This window comes from Eutrema salsugineum, unplaced genomic scaffold (assembly GCF_000478725.1).
Source record: "Eutrema salsugineum unplaced genomic scaffold, Eutsalg1_0 scaffold_15, whole genome shotgun sequence".
NCBI classification, from domain to species: Eukaryota; Viridiplantae; Streptophyta; class Magnoliopsida; order Brassicales; family Brassicaceae; genus Eutrema; species Eutrema salsugineum.
Genome location: NW_006256867.1, coordinates 942,718 through 963,994, shown reverse-complemented (window position 1 = coordinate 963,994; position 21,277 = coordinate 942,718). Strand labels below are relative to the sequence as shown.

General features: G+C 36.3%; 2 protein-coding genes across 2 annotated transcripts; one reads left to right on the top strand and one right to left on the bottom strand.

Annotated features, from left to right (window-relative positions):
• Window positions 1-15,115: 15,115 nt before the first annotated feature.
• Window positions 15,116-15,844, top strand: LOC18021716 (protein MIZU-KUSSEI 1). The gene has a single exon (XM_006404639.2). It carries the CDS (start codon window positions 15,116-15,118, stop codon window positions 15,842-15,844), a length of 729 nt encoding a protein of 242 aa, XP_006404702.1.
• A 2,506-nt stretch (window positions 15,845-18,350) lies between these two features.
• LOC18021715 (monofunctional riboflavin biosynthesis protein RIBA 2, chloroplastic) lies at window positions 18,351-20,859 on the bottom strand. Its single transcript, XM_006404638.2, has 7 exons — window positions 20,606-20,859; window positions 20,056-20,365; window positions 19,748-19,969; window positions 19,343-19,665; window positions 19,100-19,229; window positions 18,752-19,024; window positions 18,351-18,659 (listed from the first exon to the last, which is right to left on the bottom strand). The coding sequence occupies exons 1-7, from the start codon at window positions 20,659-20,661 to the stop codon at window positions 18,540-18,542; spliced, it is 1,434 nt and encodes a 477-aa protein (XP_006404701.1). The 5' UTR covers window positions 20,662-20,859; the 3' UTR covers window positions 18,351-18,539.
• Between the last annotated feature and the right edge of the window lie 418 nt (window positions 20,860-21,277).

Below are 21,277 nucleotides of genomic sequence, written 5' to 3'. Positions count from 1 at the left end.
ATAATCGAAAAATATATTATTTTCAAAGAATACCGAAGTCGAATTATAACAAATAATGATGTCGTAATTGTTTGGATAATAGTTGAATTTGTTTTATGGGGGAGAACTTTGATTTCTTGAAATAACCACCGGAGAATATATAGGGTGAGAGAGACTCATCCACTGAGGTTAAACCTTTGATACATGTCATTTGATTAATGGGAGGTGCAAAATTATCTTAACAATCTTATACTAATAAAAGTTGAAACTATAATAATAAAAGTTGAAACTATAAGTTTCTCAAGGTGTTAAAAGGATAATTTTATTGGTCCACATTAATATTCAAAATTAATAAAAGTTTACAAATTCTAATATTATTGTTAAATAAGAAAATTAAGAAAGTTTACAAATTCTAATATTATTGCTGTATAAATAAATTCTGTATAAAATTTTCATTGGTCAATCTCAACTTTGAAAATTAAAAAATTTCCAAACTATTATTGTTTTTAAAATTATTAATAATAAAGAAATTATATATAAATTATATATTAATAATAAAATTAAAATAAATAATATTAAAATAGAAAATTTTAAATTTATATTAGAGGTATAAACACATATTTAGAAACTCTATATTAGCATCCAATTTTTTTATCATATAACTATAATATTTTTTTTGTGCAACTATTTCAAATAAACAAAAATAATAAAAAATAGAGTTAGGTTTCAATAAAAAATGAGTCATTACAACATAAAATAACCAAGTGAACTAAACTATATATTTAACTACAGTAGAACCTCTATAAATTAATACTCGATAAATTAATAATCACTATAAATTAATAAATTTTGTTGGTCCCAAGTCGGGCCAATGTAAAATTTAATCAAATTCGATAAGATAATAAAATAATAATTTTTTTTGAAACCCTTATGTAAATATATAGTCCCAACAAAAACATAAATTAATAATTATATAAATTTATGCAAATATATGTAAATATAATATTATAAAATATGACTAATATGTTTACTTTTACTTAAAGTTGAAATCTTATTGGTTCTCATCTCTCTAATTATTATATTAGTAGCTCTTATTGCTGTTTTACTATATATTCAAAATTATGATGATTTTTTGATGTGATAATTTATTTCTTACTTGTAAATATTTTTAAATGTATTATAGTGTTATCTTCAATTTTATCATCAATAGTCATGTTTTCTTTATATGAATTTTAAACTTAAAAATATGTATATTTTTACACGGATAATCCAATATGGTGTTAGAAACTATTTTACTGCGATAGTTATGATTGTTAATCATAATCTATGTTATGAGATTTGTTAAAATTTTAAAATATAATATTATTCCAAAGAAATTTTTAGAAAATTATATGCGAAAAGCAAATTTTATCTATAAATTAATAATTATTAATTTATAGATAAATTAATATCACGATAAATTAAAAAAAATATTATGGTCCCGACATTATTAATTTATAGAGGTTTTACTGTATAATGAAAGAAGATATAAACAAAACCATTATAAGCCGCTTTAATATTGAAAAAAAAACCGTAAAAGCTCCAAAGTTTGGTTACCAAATTTGAGAAGAATGATAAATTTCAAGCAATTCAAGAAACATGTTAAGTGATTGATACTCGAGACTTTTGGAAAACGAAGCACTGAAAATAGAGAAAGAGGTTTCGTCATTAACACGAAGGAAACTGAGATATCCGAGGAAGATTTTTGAAATATCATGACATCTAATGGGGTTTTAACAACCTAACCTTAACCACAAAGGTAACAAATGAAAAACGAAGCATTAAAAATAGAGAAAGAGGTTTCGTCATTAAGACGAAGACTGAGCTATCCGAGGAAGATTTTTGAAATAACATGACATCTGATGGGGTTTTAACAACCTAACCTTAACCACAAAGATAACAATTAGCTAACCAAGCATCATCGAATACATTCGGTAAATCTCAAAACAAAGAGAAGATACCAAAACCATGACACTTTTAAAAAACAAAGCATTAAAAATAGAGAAAGAGGTTTCATCATTAAGACGAAAACTGAACTATCCGAGGAAGATTTTTGAAATAACATGGCATCTGATGGGGTTTACAAACTAACGTTAACCACAACCAAGCAGCATCCAAGTACATTCAGTAAGCCTCAAAACAAGGAGGAGAGACCAAAATCACTTGTCTCGTGTGGAATCTTTTAGCTTTGATTTCTAAATCAATTATTAAAAAAAGTTAAAGCTATGTGCCTTTAAGAATGTCCATATATAATTTAAAAGTTTAATTTTATTGGTCCACATCAATATTTAAAATTAAGAAAATTTCCAAAATTTCAAAATTATATTGTTACTAAAAATATATGTTTATAGAAAATAAAAATTGAAGATATATGCCTCTAAAAACATCCAAAAAATATTTAAAAGGCCAATTTTGTTAGTGTACATCAATAACAAATTTTTTTAAAATTTCTAAATTAAAAAATTACATTGTTAATACAAAAAATATAGAAAAAAAAATTAGTTAAAATTATTCTATTATTAATAACAGTTAAAGCTACATTTACAAGGCATCTACATCAATATTTAAATATTAAATTTTTTTCGTATATATCAAAATTGTAAATTTCAAAAAGTTTCCTAGTTCTATTATTATAGTTAAGAAAATAAATTAAAGAATAAAGAAATCTATATTAACAAAAAAAAATGATATTAAAATCTTTATTATCCCTGTTTAAGTTACAAATTTAATTTTTTATCTATAAAAATATATGCTACTTATAAAAATTTAGGTTACTTGATTTTAAGGCTTTTCACATAGAATTTTAAATAACTAATAATTATGATTTATATTAATTTAATTTTTTCACATATGCAAAACATATTTCCACATAATCTCATATAATATATTATGCGAAAATGATTGAAAAAATTATATTTTGTATATTCGACTTGGAATTGCAAAAGATTAATGTTGAAGTTTTTAGTTTTGAGTTGTTCAATTTGTTATTTCATTTTTTTAAATTTCTATGTATTAAAGTTTACCGGCTTTCCCTACTTAATTATAATTAGAAGAAGTAAGAATGAATATGATAAAATTAAATATAATCATACAAAAATTATTAAAGTAAATAAATATGATCTATTGAAAAAACAAATATAACAAAATAAAATGAACATGATGAAAAAAAATCTTTCTTATTAGAAGAGATGACGTATAATCATTGAAAAATTATTTACACGTTTACACAACAATTTGACAAAAAGACATTTAATTCACAAATTTTGTAAAGATATTCAAATTTTATTTATTAGTTGTTTATTAAATTAATATAACAAAATAAAAATTTGTATCGGTTAAACAAGAGAAGCAAAAGATTAAATTTTTAATTTTATTATTTTTATTGTTTTGAAAGAACCCATATATAATTGGAAAAAAAGTGAAAATGATAAAAAAAAATTATCTTCATGATTTAAAGAAGTAAATGTATAAAATTTTTATCATCATGTCAATACTATATTTAAAAATTTGCATTTGACTAATTCGTAAAAAAATTAGTTGGTTTGAGTATATTAACTTATAAGTGTTTGACAAGATAATATGTTTTGAAATATGACATATTGTAAATAGATTTAAAATAATACCGTTAAAACCTCAAAACTTACATAAAAATTATTATAAAAACACCAAAATATTTTAAATATTATTAAAATACTAATATATAAAATTTATATTTTAATAAATATAATTGATTACATAAAATTTCTATCAACAAAATACCCACGCGTAGCGTAGACGCAAAATCTAGTAACCAAAAATAACTATTGGATTTGATTACTAATATCAACAAAGAATAAGACACAAAGAGGAGAAGAAAAATTATGCTTATTTGTGGGATTAGTCGACAACTTTTTTGAATTTTTTTTGAGAAGCTATCATATAAATGTGGACCATGGACCAGCAATTTTTTTTTGAGCCCATAAGGGCCCATTTGGCTGCTTGATCAGCATTACAGTTTTCATTTCTTGGTATGAACTTGAAACGGACAAAATTAAATGCAGTTGAAACATCGTCGATATCCGCTTGTATCCCATAGAGATCCAGAATCAAGCTTTCACTTTCGATTACTCTTATCACTACCTGTGAATCAGAGAGCAGAAGTAGGTTCTTGATCTGTGCATTTTTAGCATGCATAACCGCCGATCTGATTGCTAACGCTTCTGCCATCAGTGCCGATGAGACATGCTCCACCAGTTGGGAGTAAGTAGTCGATTGTCCTTGATCGTCTGAGAGGATCCATGCCACGCCTGCCCTTCGAGACTCCTCGTGCCAAGATGCATCTGTATGGCATATGATAGTTCATGTCGGCATATGTTCGACAGATGGAAGATTTGGAATGGTACTTGGGGGGTCCAGATTTGGAGTAATTTGGTTATCCTTCCATTCTCTGGCTTCACCGATTGCTTTGGATATTAGCTCATCCGCCGAGCCGAGGCGGGAGCTGAAATTTTTTTGGTTCCTCGCTGTCCAGAGGTTCTACAGGATCCATGGATATAAACTTCCTTTGGGGAGGCCCGTAGGTGGTAGGGTAGTTAGTTCCATAACGTCCTTTAAGCCTGAGAGGACATCAGTCCAAGACGCAGAGTTCGGCCCTGATGTCCATGGGGCTCGGTGCCAAACCTCCACCGCGAATGGGCAGTTGAACAAGAGATGGAAGACAGATTCATTTGCTGGGCATCTACAGCACTTGGAGTTGGTTGTGATATGTCGAATAGCTAGCTGTTCTCCAACTGGTTAGGCATTTTGAAGAGCTTTCCATATGAACATTTAGATCTTAGGTGCTGTTTTAACTTTTCATACTACCTTGTTCTAGTCTATTTCAGATAGATGAGGGTTGTTAGCTCTGTCATCGTTATCTTCTGAGGCCACCAGATACCCTGATTGAGTCGAGTAATTCTCCGTTTGCCTGTTTTAACCAGATAAGCTTATCTTCCGCTCCTGTAGAACTTGTTTTGATAGACATGATTTGGATTTTGTATTCAGGCAGCACTGCTTCGATTTTTTCTTGATCCCAAGAGTGGGAATTGTTGTGCATTAGGTCACTAACCCTTAGGTTTTGTCATTGTTCAGGAGGGGGGCCATATGGTTGCTGTTTAGTCAATGTGGAGAGCTAGGCGTCCTTCCATAGCCTTATAGATGTACCATTCCCCACTGTCCAGCCAAGCTGTTTCACCAACAGTTCCTTTCCGACTTGAATACTTCTCCATCCATGCGAACAGCTAGCTGGAGATGTGCTTTCCAGGTATCCTTTTTCAGTGCAATATTTACCAATTAGTATCCTCGAAAGAAGACTCTGTGGGTTTCTAAGGATTCTCCAACTTAGCTTAGCTAGTAGAGCATCATTGAAATTATTGATATCCTTGAAACCCAGGCCCCCATACTTTTTCGGTTTAGCCATTTTATTCCATGAAGTCCAGCTTGTTTTCCTACTGTCTGGATCTGTATCCCACCAGAATCTTGTTAACGCAGATTGGATTTTTTTGCAGAGCGATTAGGGGAGTTTGAAACAGGTCATTGCATAAGAAGGCATTGAGGCTAGCACGCTTCTCAACATGACCATTTTACCCACACTCGACAGTCTTTTTGTCGACCAGCTTGCTGCCTTTTGTTTTATCCTGTCAACGATCGAACTGAACAGATCTTTCTTCTTCTTGCCAAAGTGTTCAGGTAACCCCAGGTACTTTCCCACTCCTCCTTCAGTTTCTATTTGGAGAATTTGTTGCATTTGGCTTTTCTTGGCTTGTAGGGTTTTAATAGAGAAGGTGATAGACGATTTTTGATAGTTTATCTGCTGACCTCACACTGCTTCGTAGTTAGTTAGGATTTTCTTGAGTTCCTTACAGCTCCTTTTTGTGGTCTTGCAAAAAAACATAGTGTCATCTGCAAAAAGCAGATGATTGACGTTTGGACATGCTCTTGCCACTTTTATCCCTTTCATTTTTCCCGAAGCTTGAGCATCGTTACACATTCCAGATAGAACTTCACTGCAGAGAATGAATAGATAGGGGGAGAGGGGGTCTCCTTGTCTAATTCCTCTGTTTGGTTTGACATATCCTCTAGGAGATCCATTGATTAGAAATGAGAATGAAACAGTAGTAATGCATTCCATAATCCAACCAACCCATTTTTCATGAAAACCCATCGAGTTTAATACATGTTTGATAAACGACCATTCCAATCGGTCATAAGCCTTGCTCATATCGGTTTTTATTGCCATTGAGCACTTCTCTTCTGCTTTTAATTTTTTTAGGAAGTGAAGGACTTCGTGGGTAATTAGAACATTGTCCGAGATGGCGTGTTTTGGTACAAAAGCAGACTGATTTTCAGATATTATGGTTCCCAGGATTGGTTGAAGCCTCCTGGTAAGTATTTTGGATATCACCTTGTAGTATACATTACAAAGAGCGATCGGCCGATATTCTGCTATCCGGATTGGGTTATTGATCTTTGGAATAAGCCTAATATGTGTTTCATTCAGGGTTTTTGGCATCTTACCCGATGTAAAGAAATCCTTTACTTCCCTTGAGATATCATCTCCAATGACAGACCAGTTTGATTGGAAAAAGCATGAGGAGAACCCGTCTGGACCAGGGGCTTTCCCAGGATGTATCGAGAAGACAGTATCTTTAATTTCCTTATCAGTGGGGGCTCTGATTAGTTTTTGGTTCATTTCGGAGGTAATGACTTTCTGGAGAGCCTTTTTTACAATCTCCTCATTTGCCCTTGATTGTACATTGCACGAAGTGAAAAGGTGCTTGAAGTAGTCAGCTATGACTTTAACAATTTGCTCCTCCTCATATACCATTGTACCCTCGGCATTTTCTATTGTAGCAAACTTATTAACGGCGAACCTTTTCCTTGTAGATGCGTGAAAGAAGCCAGAGTTTCGGTCTCCGAGATTAAGCCATAATTGTCTGCTGCGTTGTTTCCAGTATGCTTCTTCCTCCTCATAAGCCTTATTTAGATCGCTTTTTGTTTTCAGGATATCCGCCTCAGATGTTCTAGGATCAGACATAGCTTTGTCATAGTCGGTTTTGAGTTTGTCTATCAGCTCTCTGCTATTCCTGTGCTGATCCTTATTCCATTTGATAATTGCAGTGCGGCAACGGTTTATCTTCTATTTGACTTTTAGGTGTCTCGCATCAACCCAGGTATCGGTAATAATTTTTTTCACTTCCAAATTCTCCTTTAGTCTCCGATCATATCTAAATGCACTCCTTTTCTTCTTTTTCCTGGGATCAAGGAATGAGATTAATGGTCTATGGTGTGACACTTCGTATCTTAGGTACTCACATCTTGCCGCAGGGAAGAGTTCAGACCAGGCGCTATTAGCTGCAGCTCTGTCAAGGCGACATTGGACCAAGTCATCGCCTCTGACCCCTCTCCAGGATAGTGGATTTCCCGCGTATGCCAGATCGAACAGGTCACCTTCAGAATAAAGGTACGGAGATCGTTAAAGGAGCCTTCGGTTCGGATTGCCCCTCCCAGTTTTTCATCGTTGCCTAGGAGGTCATTGAAGTCTCCAGATATAAACCATGGTGAGTCCCTTAAATTTTCCAGGTCAATGAGATGGTCCCATGTTGCTTTTCTTGCATTTTTCTCAGAATTTCCGTATACAAATGTGGAATAGAAAATGTTTCCTTCATAGCTTATACGTGTATCAAAGTAGTTCTTACATGAAGAAATAAGCTCTAGGAGATATTTCCTTCTTCCATAGTAGGAGAAGACCACCTCCTCCATGCCCATGAGGTGGTACTATTGCATAGTTTGAATAACACAGTTCCTCCACTTTTCACATGACAAAGTGGTTGGGATTTTTTGTCTCCGAGAGGAATATAATGTCAGGGTCGGATTTCTTTTTAATTCCTCGGAGGCGACGAACTGTCTCGGGATTCCCCAACCCTTGACAGTTCCAGCACACTAGCTTTAAGGAAGAGGAAGTGGCGGAGTCCGAAAATCCACTGGCTTCTTCCTCGTTGCAGGTATAATTTTTGAGCTTCCTGGTATATCTCCTATCGTGTTCTTATCTCCTTTGGAGCTTGTACTTGCCTTATGTGGCTGAAGTGTCACTCTTGAGAACTTGTCAAATCGTGGGCTTACACCTGAGCTACGTTTCTTAGGTGAAGGATTTACTTTTGAGACTTTTCTTTTCTTTGTTGCAGCTCCCATCATTTTACTCCCAGAAGTGACATTCTTGCTGCCTGGAGGTCTTCCTGGCTTTCTTTTAGCTAGAGGTGAGGTAAAAGTTTTTCTCGGCTTATGAATAGTGGTATCCTCCAAGACTGCTGGACCCAATCGCAAGGTAGCTGGAATTCTTTCTTGGGACTTTGCTGGAGATTCCTGGTCAGTCTCTCTGGTAATGATAGTGGCCCAAACCATATTGGCCACAGTTTCTTCAAATTGGCCCGCTCTTCAGCTAATCTGACTCTTTCCTTGCGTGCAGCACTCTCAGCAGAGTCTACACAATTTGCATATTGTATCATCACATCTCTCAGTTCCCCCATTGCTGACTCCATTGCTTCTTTGGGTAGCTGCTCGGTGGGCTGATTTTCTTTTTCCATAGCAATAGATCCAGACGCATACGATTTATGAGAGGTATCGTCTTCTGATCTAAGCCGTTCACCGCGAGGGGGTGTATAGGACTTTTTCTTCTCCACCCATTGTTGTTGAGGTTGATATCTGGGAGATCTCTGGAGGCTGTAATGGTTAGAGGAGTGAGACCAGTAATTACAACTAATAAGTTATAAGACGTGAAAACCTACAAACGTAAAACAATGTATAAGTTATATTTTCTATTAGAATTATTAACTTCAGTATTACTGGTTATTAACTTTTTTTTAAAGGATTTGCATTAAAATTTAAAGAAAGAGAAGAAAAAATACAGCCCAGCCCAGGCAGTGTTGTTGGGGACAAACCCAATAATAAAAGGGAAGTAATTATATCGTAAGACTCAACAAAGAACCAGATAAAAAGTAATACGAAGCGATGAAGTCGTCAGAGAACTTTGCCAGTCAAGATGAGGAGAAGAGGTTGATCGTGAAGTGTATGAAAATTCAGAGTTGCCAAGCCAGTAATTCAAATCAAGGAGCGATGACCAGAGCTAGTAAGAAATTATTTATCCCAGATCTAGTAATATCAGAACTGGAGAAGCCTTGGGATTGACGATGTAGCATGTTTGATGAGAGAGCCCAGTGAAGAAGGAGATTCGAATCGCTTGCAGAGTTTCAAGAACCCCCAGATGAAAACCAGAGTTGTAACATGTTTGAGGCAATAATGAGGTTAATTTCACGATAGCTTGAGAGACGGTTACGGATCGTTGAATCAATCAGACCCAGAAGAGATTCAATAGATTTGTAATTTTGCCGATGAAGGCGATGATTTCTTTCTGTCCAAAGGGTGTAGATCGAACACTACCACACTAGCAAAGACAGTCTCTTACTTTGATTCGAGCCTTGAAGATTCTGCAGATCCGTGAGCGTATCTGACCATGATCGGCTAGGGATTAAATTGGCTCTAACTGCAACTCGCCTCCAAAGTTCCCAGCTAAATCCACAGTCAAAGAATAAGTGATCACGACTCTCGGGAGAAGAATTGCAGAGCAAGCATAACGGATCAGTATGTAAGCCCCAGCTCAGGATTCTATCTCTTGTTGGGCACCTATTGAGCAAGAATAACCAGCATAAAAAGTTATGTCGAGGGATCCCACCTTTGTTCCATATTATTCTCCACCAGGTAACTACAGGTCCCTTAAATCTCAGATGATTATAAACTTGTCCCGTAGTGAATCTCTTTTGGATAGAATTATCAATAATCCACTCGTAATAATCATCTGCCTCAGATAGAGTTATCGTTGTAAGATAAGCTTGCAGATTGACTTGAGATTCAGAGCGAGCCGAAGGGATAAGCCATTGACCATGATTATAGACTTCTTCAACTGTTGCATCAACCGAGATGCCAAGGCGTGAAAAGTTTTGCGTGACTAAGTAAGAATTCAGACTACCAAAAGGGGTCCAATTATCCCACCAAAACCGGCATGTTTTTCCATTCTCAATCTTCATCTTTATAAAGTTAAACGCTTCATCCTTTATCTTGAGTAGCTTATTTGCTAACCAAGAGTATTCTCTTTTTTTCTGCAGGATCCAATAGTTATGGAGACACCCTTGAAGCAATTCCTCTCTATACCAAGCCACCCAGATAGATCCAGTTTGAAAGAATAATAGCCAAACCAGCCGTAGCACACATGCTCTGTTCCAAATTGTAAGATCCCTTACTCCCAAACCTCCTTCATTCTTTGGAACACTTAAATTTTCCCAGGAAACCCTTACCGTGTGATGACCTTCAATGGAACCTTTCCAAAGGAAAGCACTACACAAAGAGTTGATTTTCTTTGTACAGCTTTTGGGGAGGATGAAAGAGGAACACCAGAAGTTGGTAATACCAGCCACTACTGTATTGATGAGCTGTAAACGACCAGCAAAAGAGAGGGACTTGGCTGACCAGGTACTAATTTTCCCTTTAACTTGATGAATTAGGGGTTCACAGTTGGTGATGGATAACTTCTTTGTACACAGTGGAACGCCCAAGTATCTGATGGGGAGGCATCCATGGGAGAGACCAGTGGAGAAGCTTATCAGATTAATCTCATCCATTGAAAGACTGGCTGCAAAGAAGTTTGTTTTACTTCGGCTGAACGCTAGTCCAGAGAGTTTTTCAAATTGATGCAAAACATGAAGCACACTTTGAACTGACTCGATGGATCCATCAATGAAAATAAGGAGATCATCAGCAAAGCAAAGGTGAGTGAGTTTGGACCTTTCACATTTAAAATGGTATTGGAACTCTCCATCCTCAGCAGCTTTATTGAGCATAAGAGATAAGCAGTTCATAACTATGACAAATAGATAAGGAGAAAGAGGATCTCCTTGTCTAAGTCCTCTTTTCCCTTTAAAATGACCTTGAACTGTGCCATTATAGCCAATAGTGAAGTTGGTCGTACACATGCAAGCTTCAATCCATTTGATGAACTGATCAGGAACAAGTAACCCTCTCAAACAACTGATTACAAAACCCCAACTCACTGTATCAAAAGCTTTAGCTATATCAACCTTGATAGTTATTCTTTTTTGACCTCTGTTGAGATGATATCCATTGACAATTTCAGATGCCAGGACTGTATTTTCTAAGAGGAGTCTATCTTTGATGAAGGCAGTCTGATTCGGCAATATCAAGTCTGGTAAGATAGGTTTCAACCTTTTAACCAAAGCTTTGGATATGACTTTGTAGATAGTGTTTAAACAAGAGATTGGCCTATAGTCACTTATTAAAGAAGCCCCTGGCTTTTTTGGAACAAGTGACAGGATAGTGGCATTAGCTGAAGAAGGTAAATAGCTTGTAGTGAAGAAGAGTCTCACAGCATTAATGACTTCTGATCCAACAAAACTCCAGGCTGCCTTAAAAAACCCAGCTGTAAGTCCATCTGGCCCAGGAGCCTTATTAGGGTTCAGCTTAAACAATATCTGATGAATTTCTGCAGATGATGGAAGAATAGTCATTGCAGTCTGCTGTGCCGATGAGCATCTGAAATTAGAGAGAGACTGAATCCAAGATGGAAAGGTCGTGGGCTGAATCAGGGAGGCAGGAGCCAACAGATTCATAAAGTGAGATATAGCATGCTGACTCATGGCAATTGGGTCATCGAGGATGAAACCAGAATCCAGACAGAAGGAGCGAATGGCATTATATCCTGCTCTGACTTGGGCCATTCGATGAAAATAAGATGTGTTAAAGTCTCCTTCCTTTAACCAATTCACTCTGGACTTTTGCCTGAAATATGCTTCTTCAATCGATCTAAGGAATTCCCACTTTGTATGCAGGTCTTTTTCTTGTTGGAAGAGCATTGGAAAAGGAGATTGAAGAGCTTGAATTTGAACAGATTGCAGATTGATGAAAGCCTCAGCGACTCTGACTTGGATCTTGGAAAAGTTCTCCCTGTTCAAGAGTTTCAGATCCCTTTTGATGTTTCTGAGCTTCCAACACAGACTTGATAGATCTGAGGCAGATTGACCCAACCGATTCCAGGCTGCTTCCACAACTTGACAGAAGTCGGGATGTTTAGTAAGAAAATTGGAGAATTTAAAAGGTCTTGTGCCTGCTGTTGGAAGCAGAAGTGATAAGTCAGTAACACAAGGACAATGGTCTGAAATTTCCGGAGCTGAAAACATTGCTGCACTATTAGGATAGTTAGAAACCCATGAACTGTTTACTAACAGCCTGTCTAATTTTTCTGCCACGGGAGAGAAAGGTTGCTTGTTACTCCAAGTGAAGTAGGGTCCTTGAAATCTCAAGTCAAAGAGTCCAAGCTGGAATAAACAATCACGCAGATCTCTCATAGGGGGACTGATGGTGCATACAGCAGGAGAGGAGTGCTCCATATGATGAATAATCTGGTTGAAATCTCCACCTATCATCCAAGGGGAGGAATCAAGGGAAAGAGCTTGATGGAGATTTAACAATTCAACCTACAGGTCAGACCTTTCTTGATTGACATTTGAGGCATAGATAGCTGTAAAGATGAATTTGTGAAGGCTTGCAATCTCAACTTCACAAGTAATAGACTGTCTGGATTGATTTAGAACTCTCAACACTGTAGGGGACTTCCAAATGATAATGATCCTTCCATCCTCATCTGATGAATGGTTAGAGGTAAAGTTCCATCCATTACAAACTTTCGACATAATCTGGTTCAAGTTGAGATCTTTTATATGACTTTCCAATATAGCGCCAAAAAGGGGTTTATGAAAATTTAACCAATTACAAAAGGGCTGATGCTTATCCGGGTCATTTAGACCACGGATATTCCAAAAAAATTGTTTTGTATTCATAGAGAAAAAGGAGGGCATCTCCTGGGGGAATAGGAGAACCGTCGGTAATCAAAAGAGTAGAAGAAAAATGATTTTTGGCTTTATTGGTTTTTGGCTCAAAAACAAGAGGGAGAGACGAGGAGGGATTTTGTTGGTGGGGTTCAGTCTGAAAGATGCAGGATGAACCTTTAGGATAAGATGAGGAGCTTAGTTTAGAAGGACTTGATCTGGATCTTTTGAGGGAAGGTTGAGGCAAGGGAGAACATGGAGAAGAAACGAGATAATGAGCCCTTACAGCAGAGATGGTTATTAACTTATTATTTAGTGAATAGCATGATCGAGCTGTAATAAGAAATTTCGTAATTAAAAGATTGAAGAATATATCTAATATTTTTGTTGAAATAAAAAAAAAATATCTAATAATTTTTTTTCTGAAGTGCTAAATGATTAATCTTCCAATAGACATAATAAAATATAAGTAATATTTAAATGTTTGGATTGTAATGAAAGTGGTAGAGATCTAATGGTCTAATCATTATGCAATTATACAACTTTTCCTGTCGTGCGGATATATATAATTAAATTTTCTTTCTTTTTGTTATTGTATATGGTTTCATTTTACTTAAATAATGTTTAGCAGGTGAAAAGGCAAAAGGCGGAAATGTTTATTATTACCAGGGAATTATTTCATCCAATCTGTATTTTTTTGGATTACTCCATTTGTTCTTTTTCTCTTTTTTTTTTCTTTTCCTTTTTCAATTGATGATATGTATGCCAATATTAAAATGTGTATTCCAACGTCACCCATAGTTCGATACATGTGGTCGGATATACATTTTAACAAAATTAATACTTTATTGTATATACACAATACATTTATACGTGAGTATACATACAATTGTACAGACTATTATCGTTATTCCACTCTAAATTATATCTCTATCATAAAGTTAAGAGCGACAATTCGTGTGCATCATGTTAACAACAATGATTGTATGTATCGTTATCCCCATTAAGTATACGCGTGTGCATCAGCCAGCATGTTAAACAGCAAAAGATTATATGTTAATTAGTGTAATATTTAGTATATAACTAAATGATACTACTCCGATGTATCTTGATCCTAGTGAAGTTCAAGCAGCGCCGGCTAAAACCTCGGCGAGACCCGGTGCTGTAAAGAAAAATGGGCCTAAATACACCAAATTTTTTTGTTACAATACTGATTAAAAAAACATTGTTCAAGAAGCATAAAGTCAAGGAAGCTTAGATATCATAGGTTTTTTGTTTTTTCAATTAAAAAAAAAAACCATTGAGCTTTGTATAATTTTTAAAGTTGGGCGGACCCAGTGCATTTGCACCTCCAGCAGTGGTATAGAGCTGAGTTCAAGACTTAAAGAAATTGTTAGAAAACTAATGAAAGTTCAAAAAGTGTCTATATATGCAAATATGTCTAATTTTTTTCTTCTTCTCAATATTCAATTTGGATTTTAATTTACTATACCTTGTAACAATGACTAAACATAAGTCACATGTCTCATCATATTTGTTGATGTGAGACTCATAGACTTGTTTAAATTTAATGTAGTCTATTACTATGTTAAAATTGGTGATTTTTATCATGAACGCATGCAATCTGATACAAATTACGAAATACCTCGTTAATCTTTGTATACTTGATTTAGGTCTTTAATTTTTTTTTATGTAAAATTCCTCATGAAATAGTATCTAACAAGTACTGCAACAAAAAGAAATGTCAAACAATTATTCAAGATCAAAACCCAATTATTTAAAAAAAAAAAAAACCCCCAATTATTTAACAACCAGGTTCTATACTCATTTTTGCAACAATAAATATACAAAATAGTACGTACTAGATAGTAGTTCCACCAATTCTGAAAGAATCTTTTGGGTGAATGACAAAAACCCAACACGAATCACACTTTACAAATCGGAGCTCAAAAATTGTCTCTCATAACCCAAACATAAAAAATACCTTTTTCAAATAAATAAAACCAAAATCGAATTTTTAAACAAGTAAAATAATACTATAGTGGAATATTTAGAAAGGCATTCGTACGTAAACTTCATCCTCTGTTTCCCTATTTAAACCCTATAACACTTCAACACCAAATCCTCAAGCTTCTTCTTCTTCTTCTTTTTCCATTTTTTTTTTTTTTGCTTTCTCACAAGCATTAACAATGTCAAAAACCAAAGTCATAGCTTCAATGGAGTTTCAATCGACGGTGGTAGCAACCGTGGACTGCCAGAAACAAGTCCAATCATGGCGTCTCCTACGATCAGTCATCAAGCTTCTAATTCCAACTTGCAACTCCACATTAATCCAAGAACTCAAACAAGAAAAACCTAACTTGAGTGGCAAGAAACTCTACAACGACATCAAATCACGCACTTCCTCTTTCCGTTCCTCTTCTTCCCTTTCTTCATCCACAGTCACAGGAACAATCTTCGGATACCGTAAAGGAAAAATCAATTTCTGCATCCAAACACCGAGAAAATCGACAAACCTCGATCTTCTTCTCGAGCTTGCCGTGCCAACGACGGTATTGGCTCGAGAAATGAGAGGAGGAGCGTTGCGTATAGTGTTGGAACGCAACAACGAAGAAGACTCTGTTTTGTCGACGCCGTTTTGGAATATGTTTTGTAACGGGAAAAGAGTTGGGTATGCGAGAAAACGTAGCCCGTCGAAGGATGACGTGGCGGCGTTGGCTGCTCTGAGTAAGGTGGTGGTCGGAGCCGGAGTTGTGACCGGGAAAGAACTTGGCAGGTTTGATGATGAGCTGATGTATTTGAGAGCTAGTTTCAGAAGAGTTTGTGGTTCTAAAGAATCTGAAGCTTTCCATTTGATTGATCCAGCTGGGAATATCGGACAAGAACTCAGTATCTTCTTCGTTCCATCATCGGTCTGATTCTATTACCGATCAAGATATGATCGTACATAACTGTTCTGTTTTTTAAGTTTCTTTCCCTTTTTTTTTTCTTTTTCTTTTCTTTGGTCGAGAGAAAAAAGAACTTGTTTTTGAGTCGTGCTTGAAGCTTTTGGCTTTAGCTCTGGCTTTTGTATGTAATCTACATACCAATTCGATACTCCATTGATTCGAGTTTTTTAAGTGTTGATTCACCTTGTTGCTATCATTACATAAATAATGGTCTCATCTCTAAATATGTGTTTAGCACAGATATTATGTGTTTAAACATATTGCAAAGTCCCAAATCACCAAGCGGAGAGTAAATATTATACATAAGAAACAACAAAAGGGAGGTTTTGAGGTATAGCCTCTCAGATAACGGAAGTGTAGCATAGCTTAGTTTCAGAGACGGAAACCTAACTAAGAAGTATCACTGTCTTTGTCATCACTGCTCGTATCTACCAAAAAGTATGGCAAGTGGAACATGTATAGCCATACTTTTTTACCTTCTGTTTACAAGCAATTCACTTGGATCCACTCGTTAGTATGTGATTAGAATGAAAAGGATGACTGGATTCGCTCTTGTATTACACTTTCAATGCACAGATGATGATAAATCTCTTCACATGTGACACAAGACAAAAAAATTTCAGCACAGCCTCTGATCACAAATGGTGCAAGCCACCGAATATGACTTCGATACCATAACTTTAACTAAGCAATGCCTCTCTCTGAAGCATCTTGTTTCTACGGTTCCAATGAATTTATGTCCTCTATGTAATTCACCATGAAGCATCTTAGCACTTACCATGCACTTGGTACAGATGATATAGTCGCACGTGCGACAGAAGAGATTGTAGCCACATATCTTCATTTTGCAGGTGATTGCACTTCATATAAACACCTGAAGGGAGATCAGACAATGGTATCAAAGGATGTTTGGGATGAAATCGATGCCTTGATGGTTTCCCAAGCTTTACACAGTTATCATGTGCCTTGAATCCACAGGTCTTCTCGCATTCCCATGGTCTATCAAGGATATCCCTGATCACATATATCGCATAATACACGAGACTTCTTAATGTCGCTCAATGTCAGCACATGAGTATGCATCATATCATTAAGCTGCAACATAGACATAAGAAAACATCAAAAATCTTCCAACCAAGTGTGGGTTATATAGTATAGATTCATACCAAGTGTCTTGTTTCACAATCTTCTTGATCTGTTGGCCTCTTCATGTGGTCGCTGCAACAAGAATACAGATCTTTCAAGTACAATGGGGAAGAGGCTTTCTGTTGATTTTGAGTAAGAGTATGTCATCATCATCATCAAGGAAAAAGAAACGACAAAATGAAGTAATCCAAAGCGGGAAAAGTTGACAAAATTAATTACCTCGGATAAAACGCATTCGATGTGGCCAACAAAATCACACTCTTGGCATGAATATACATGATGTTTTCTGTGTACCATTGTCTGGCAAACGCTGCAATACTCTAAACAATAATCCTATCGTTTATACACAAGTGGATGAATGTGATCACATTTCTTGACAATAGACTTTGGTATCCCAAGACAATCGATATGAAACTTCACTCGACACTCCACGCAGTAAAATCAAGGGTCACCACCATAACTCACATCTCTCAAGCATATTTGACACATGTCGTTGCTCGCCTGATAATAATGGACACTAGCTGCATAAGTCAACTTGTGGGGATGAGACTTGTGCATTCTGAGTCACCAAACGGGGCACCATCGATATGATCTCCGCATGCTTGGCAACTTTGTCCAAGATCACACTTTCCCATCGTTATTGCGTACACAAAACTCTATATGGTGCTTAGGGTAGAAATCATGAGATACCTTCTGTGGTATCTTCGAGCAAGCTTTGCACAGATCGAAATTACAAGGGTTACAGGGAAACTCTATAGGTTCATCTTTGAAGCACATGTTGCAGATGCCGTCCGCAACGAGCTCCAGAGAGGTCAGCACACATTCATGGGAGCAATGCTGTAGCTTTGGCCATCGCCATGAGAAAAGGAACAACGAAACAGTACGGTACAAGCGTGAAAAAATCTAATGATGTAAAGTAGAGTCACCTCGAAAGGAATAGAGAAACTAGGGTTAAGTGGGGAGGAGCGTGCTACTAATCGGTGCTCGAGCTTAGTGAATTGTTTATTTATATGCTCTGTTTTGTTATATTCTCTATTTTATGTTTTCTTCTCTGACGAGTGGCGACCAAGGTTAATTATCTGACGTCCATAACAAAATATGTAAAGGACTAAGGAGAGGCTTGAGACTAAGTATACAAAAGTTCAGAATAATGTATATTTTTTAGTTGAGATATACTACAAAATAATACTTCCAAAACAAATCATCCCAATTCCCAAACAATAATTTATTTATTTCAAGATTGTTTTTACTTGATTATGAAAACAGGATTCTGATTAACAACATATATGTAAACTCGCGATAAGTGATAAAAAAGAGGGAAAAAAGAAGAAAAAAAAAGGGATTCTGGAAAAAATATTCTTCAAGCTACATTGATGATAATTATGGAGGAAAAAAATTACAGTACAAAATCGGATGACACAGTTTAGTCGCCAAAACCATAACTAAGCTGACACGTGTTCTATCTTAACAGAATAAAATAACGGCTCCATTTTTCCCGCGCGCATTAAACACCTAAGAGTTAGGGATTAACGAGTGGAACCTTACCAGAGATTGATAAACCATAGCCTTTAAGACCAACGTAATTTGCCGGATTATTCGTCATCACCTTCATTGTTCTAACTCCAAGATCCCTCAGAATCTACACCACAATCATTTCAAATCTTCGATTAAACCTCTGCACTTATCAAAAAACAGTAAAAAGATTCGATTTTTTTCAATAAAGATAGTTACTTGTGCTCCAATGCCGTATTCTCTTGAAGCAACAGGAAATGAAACCCCTTCGGTGTGATCTGAATTGCTGTCATAAGTACGAGGCTTGTGAGTTAGGTCAATGCCGTTGGCTTCAGGACCACGTAAGTAGACAAAAACACCTCTCCCAGTTTCTTCAATCTGTCTCATAGCAATCGCTAATTGTTTTCCACCAGAGCCATTTCCGAATATATCATCCGTGATACACTCCGCGTGTACTCTCACCAGAATATCCTTCCCATCACCAATGTCTCCCTGTGTTTTGATGTATAAGTAAGAAATTTTCGAGGAAACAAAGAACGAGTTTTGAATTAGGGTTTATATGATTACTTTGACCATTGCAATGTGCTCAACTCCATCAAGTAATGACTTGAAGCAATAAGCTTTGAATGGTCCCCACATTGTCGGTATAGACGCAACCGCAGTAAACTCTACCAGTCTCTCTCTTTTCCTTCGGTATCTGCCAGACAAAGCATGCAATTGAAATCAAGAGGAAAACATCAGTTAACTGAGAAAGTTGAGAGTTCCTAATCTGCAAATCAGTAGCCGATATTGATGTGAGTTGTATTGTACCTGATTAAATCAGCGATTGAAATTATTTTCAGGTTGTTCTCTTGAGCAAATTGGCGGAGTCTTGGTAGTCTAGCCATGGAGCCATCATCATCTACAATCTCACATAAAACCGATACTGGTTCTAAACCGGCTAACACAGTTAGATCAACAGAGGCTTCTGTATGCCCTGCTCTTTTAAGAACACCACCTTCTCTGTATCTCAAAGGAAAGATATGACCAGGACGATTGAAATCTTGAGGCTTTGAATCTTTAGATGCAAGGGATAATATTGTTTGTGCCCTATCACGAGCTGAGACACCTGTCGATGTTCCTCTTTTCGCGTCCTGAAGAAGATTGTGAAACAACACTAAGAGTCCTGTAGTAGTTTCAACATTAGGAGAGAAAAAAAGCGAATTTTTTACTTACCACAGAAACCGTGAAGGCCGTGCGGAGTTTTTCCTCGTTCTCCTTTCGCGTAACCATTAATGGAAGCTCCAACCTCTCCAAGTCTTCGCCTTTCATGCTCACACACACGATTCCAGTCCCATGCTTCACCACAAAAGCCATAGCTTCAGGTGTTACCAACGATGCCGCCATTATCAAATCTCCTTCGTTTTCTCTGTCTTCATCATCTACAACAATTACCAACTGCAAAACAAAACAAAAAAACAACACAAAGCTTTCACTTAAGATCCTCTCCTTCTAAGACGGCAAAGCCAACTACTCTTACAAACCTTTCCCTGTCGAATATCCTCTATAGCTTGTGGAATAGAGGCAAATCCATCAATAGGCCGATCTAGATCAAACTCTTCATCCTCAACTTCAGATGAAACCATTGTTGTGGGAATCATTTCTGCTGCTAATGTTCCAAACGAAACCAAATCTGGCTGCGTCTCAATCCCCATTGATCCATTACTCTTAGTCTTAGAGGAAGAGAAGACATCTCCTTCCTCAGACATCACTCCCATTCTCACATTGAACCTCTTTGATATGATCCTAGGACACATCCAAGTCTTTCTTAATGGTATACTTCTCTTAACATCACTACAAAATCATGGAGACAAACATCATCATACACATGAGCCGTGACTATATACAATCAATCGAAAACCTAAAGCCACAACCTCTAAGAAACAGCGATTCAACTTATCTCGAATTCGCCAATTCCGAATAGTAAACAAATCTAATCAAAACCTATCAATTCGAATCGCGACACACACACAAGCAGGGATCGAAATTGCGAAGTAGATATACAAACAAAGCCGGAGAAATTGAATTGATTACCGGCAAGGAAGAAGATGCGTCGAGTCGCATCGCAGATTAAGCGACGCCATTTTCATGAGAGAGACGACGAGTTTGGAAGAGAGTGAACCACCGCCATAGAATCACTGTGTTTTTTGCCGGTGATCTTTCTCTCGCTATCTGCTGACGTGGCAGTTTTTGTTAGATATTTTTATTTCCCTTCTTTTTATGGATAAGCACGAGGACTCCCTACTCAGTGATGGCGTCGTTTTGAATTAATACGATGTCCTATTAGGTGGGAACACAAAATCCCCCTTGATCTCATCATTTATCGGTGAAGGTAAGTGCCTTGACTCCATCTTATTTACATATTTAAGTTTCATTAAACAAACAATTTTGATTGGATAATGATTTAATTCATCAAATTCAAACCTCTCGTTAGTGTTTATTTTATAAGAATCGTGGTATCAAATTATTCTATATTTTCAATGGAATTGTAGTAATATTTGTATTGAATCAAATCATTTTTATTTCTTTTAGGTGACGCTGTATTAGTGGTACCTACAGAGTAAAAAGCTCTAATTATAAGTTATTTATGGCTTAAATTTGTGGAGAGCATGTCATAACAGCAACCGCAATGCTATTCCGATGTTTTTTTCAGCGTCACCAACGTCATTGTATAAGTAGTTGCAGTATCACTTTTTTTTACTGTAT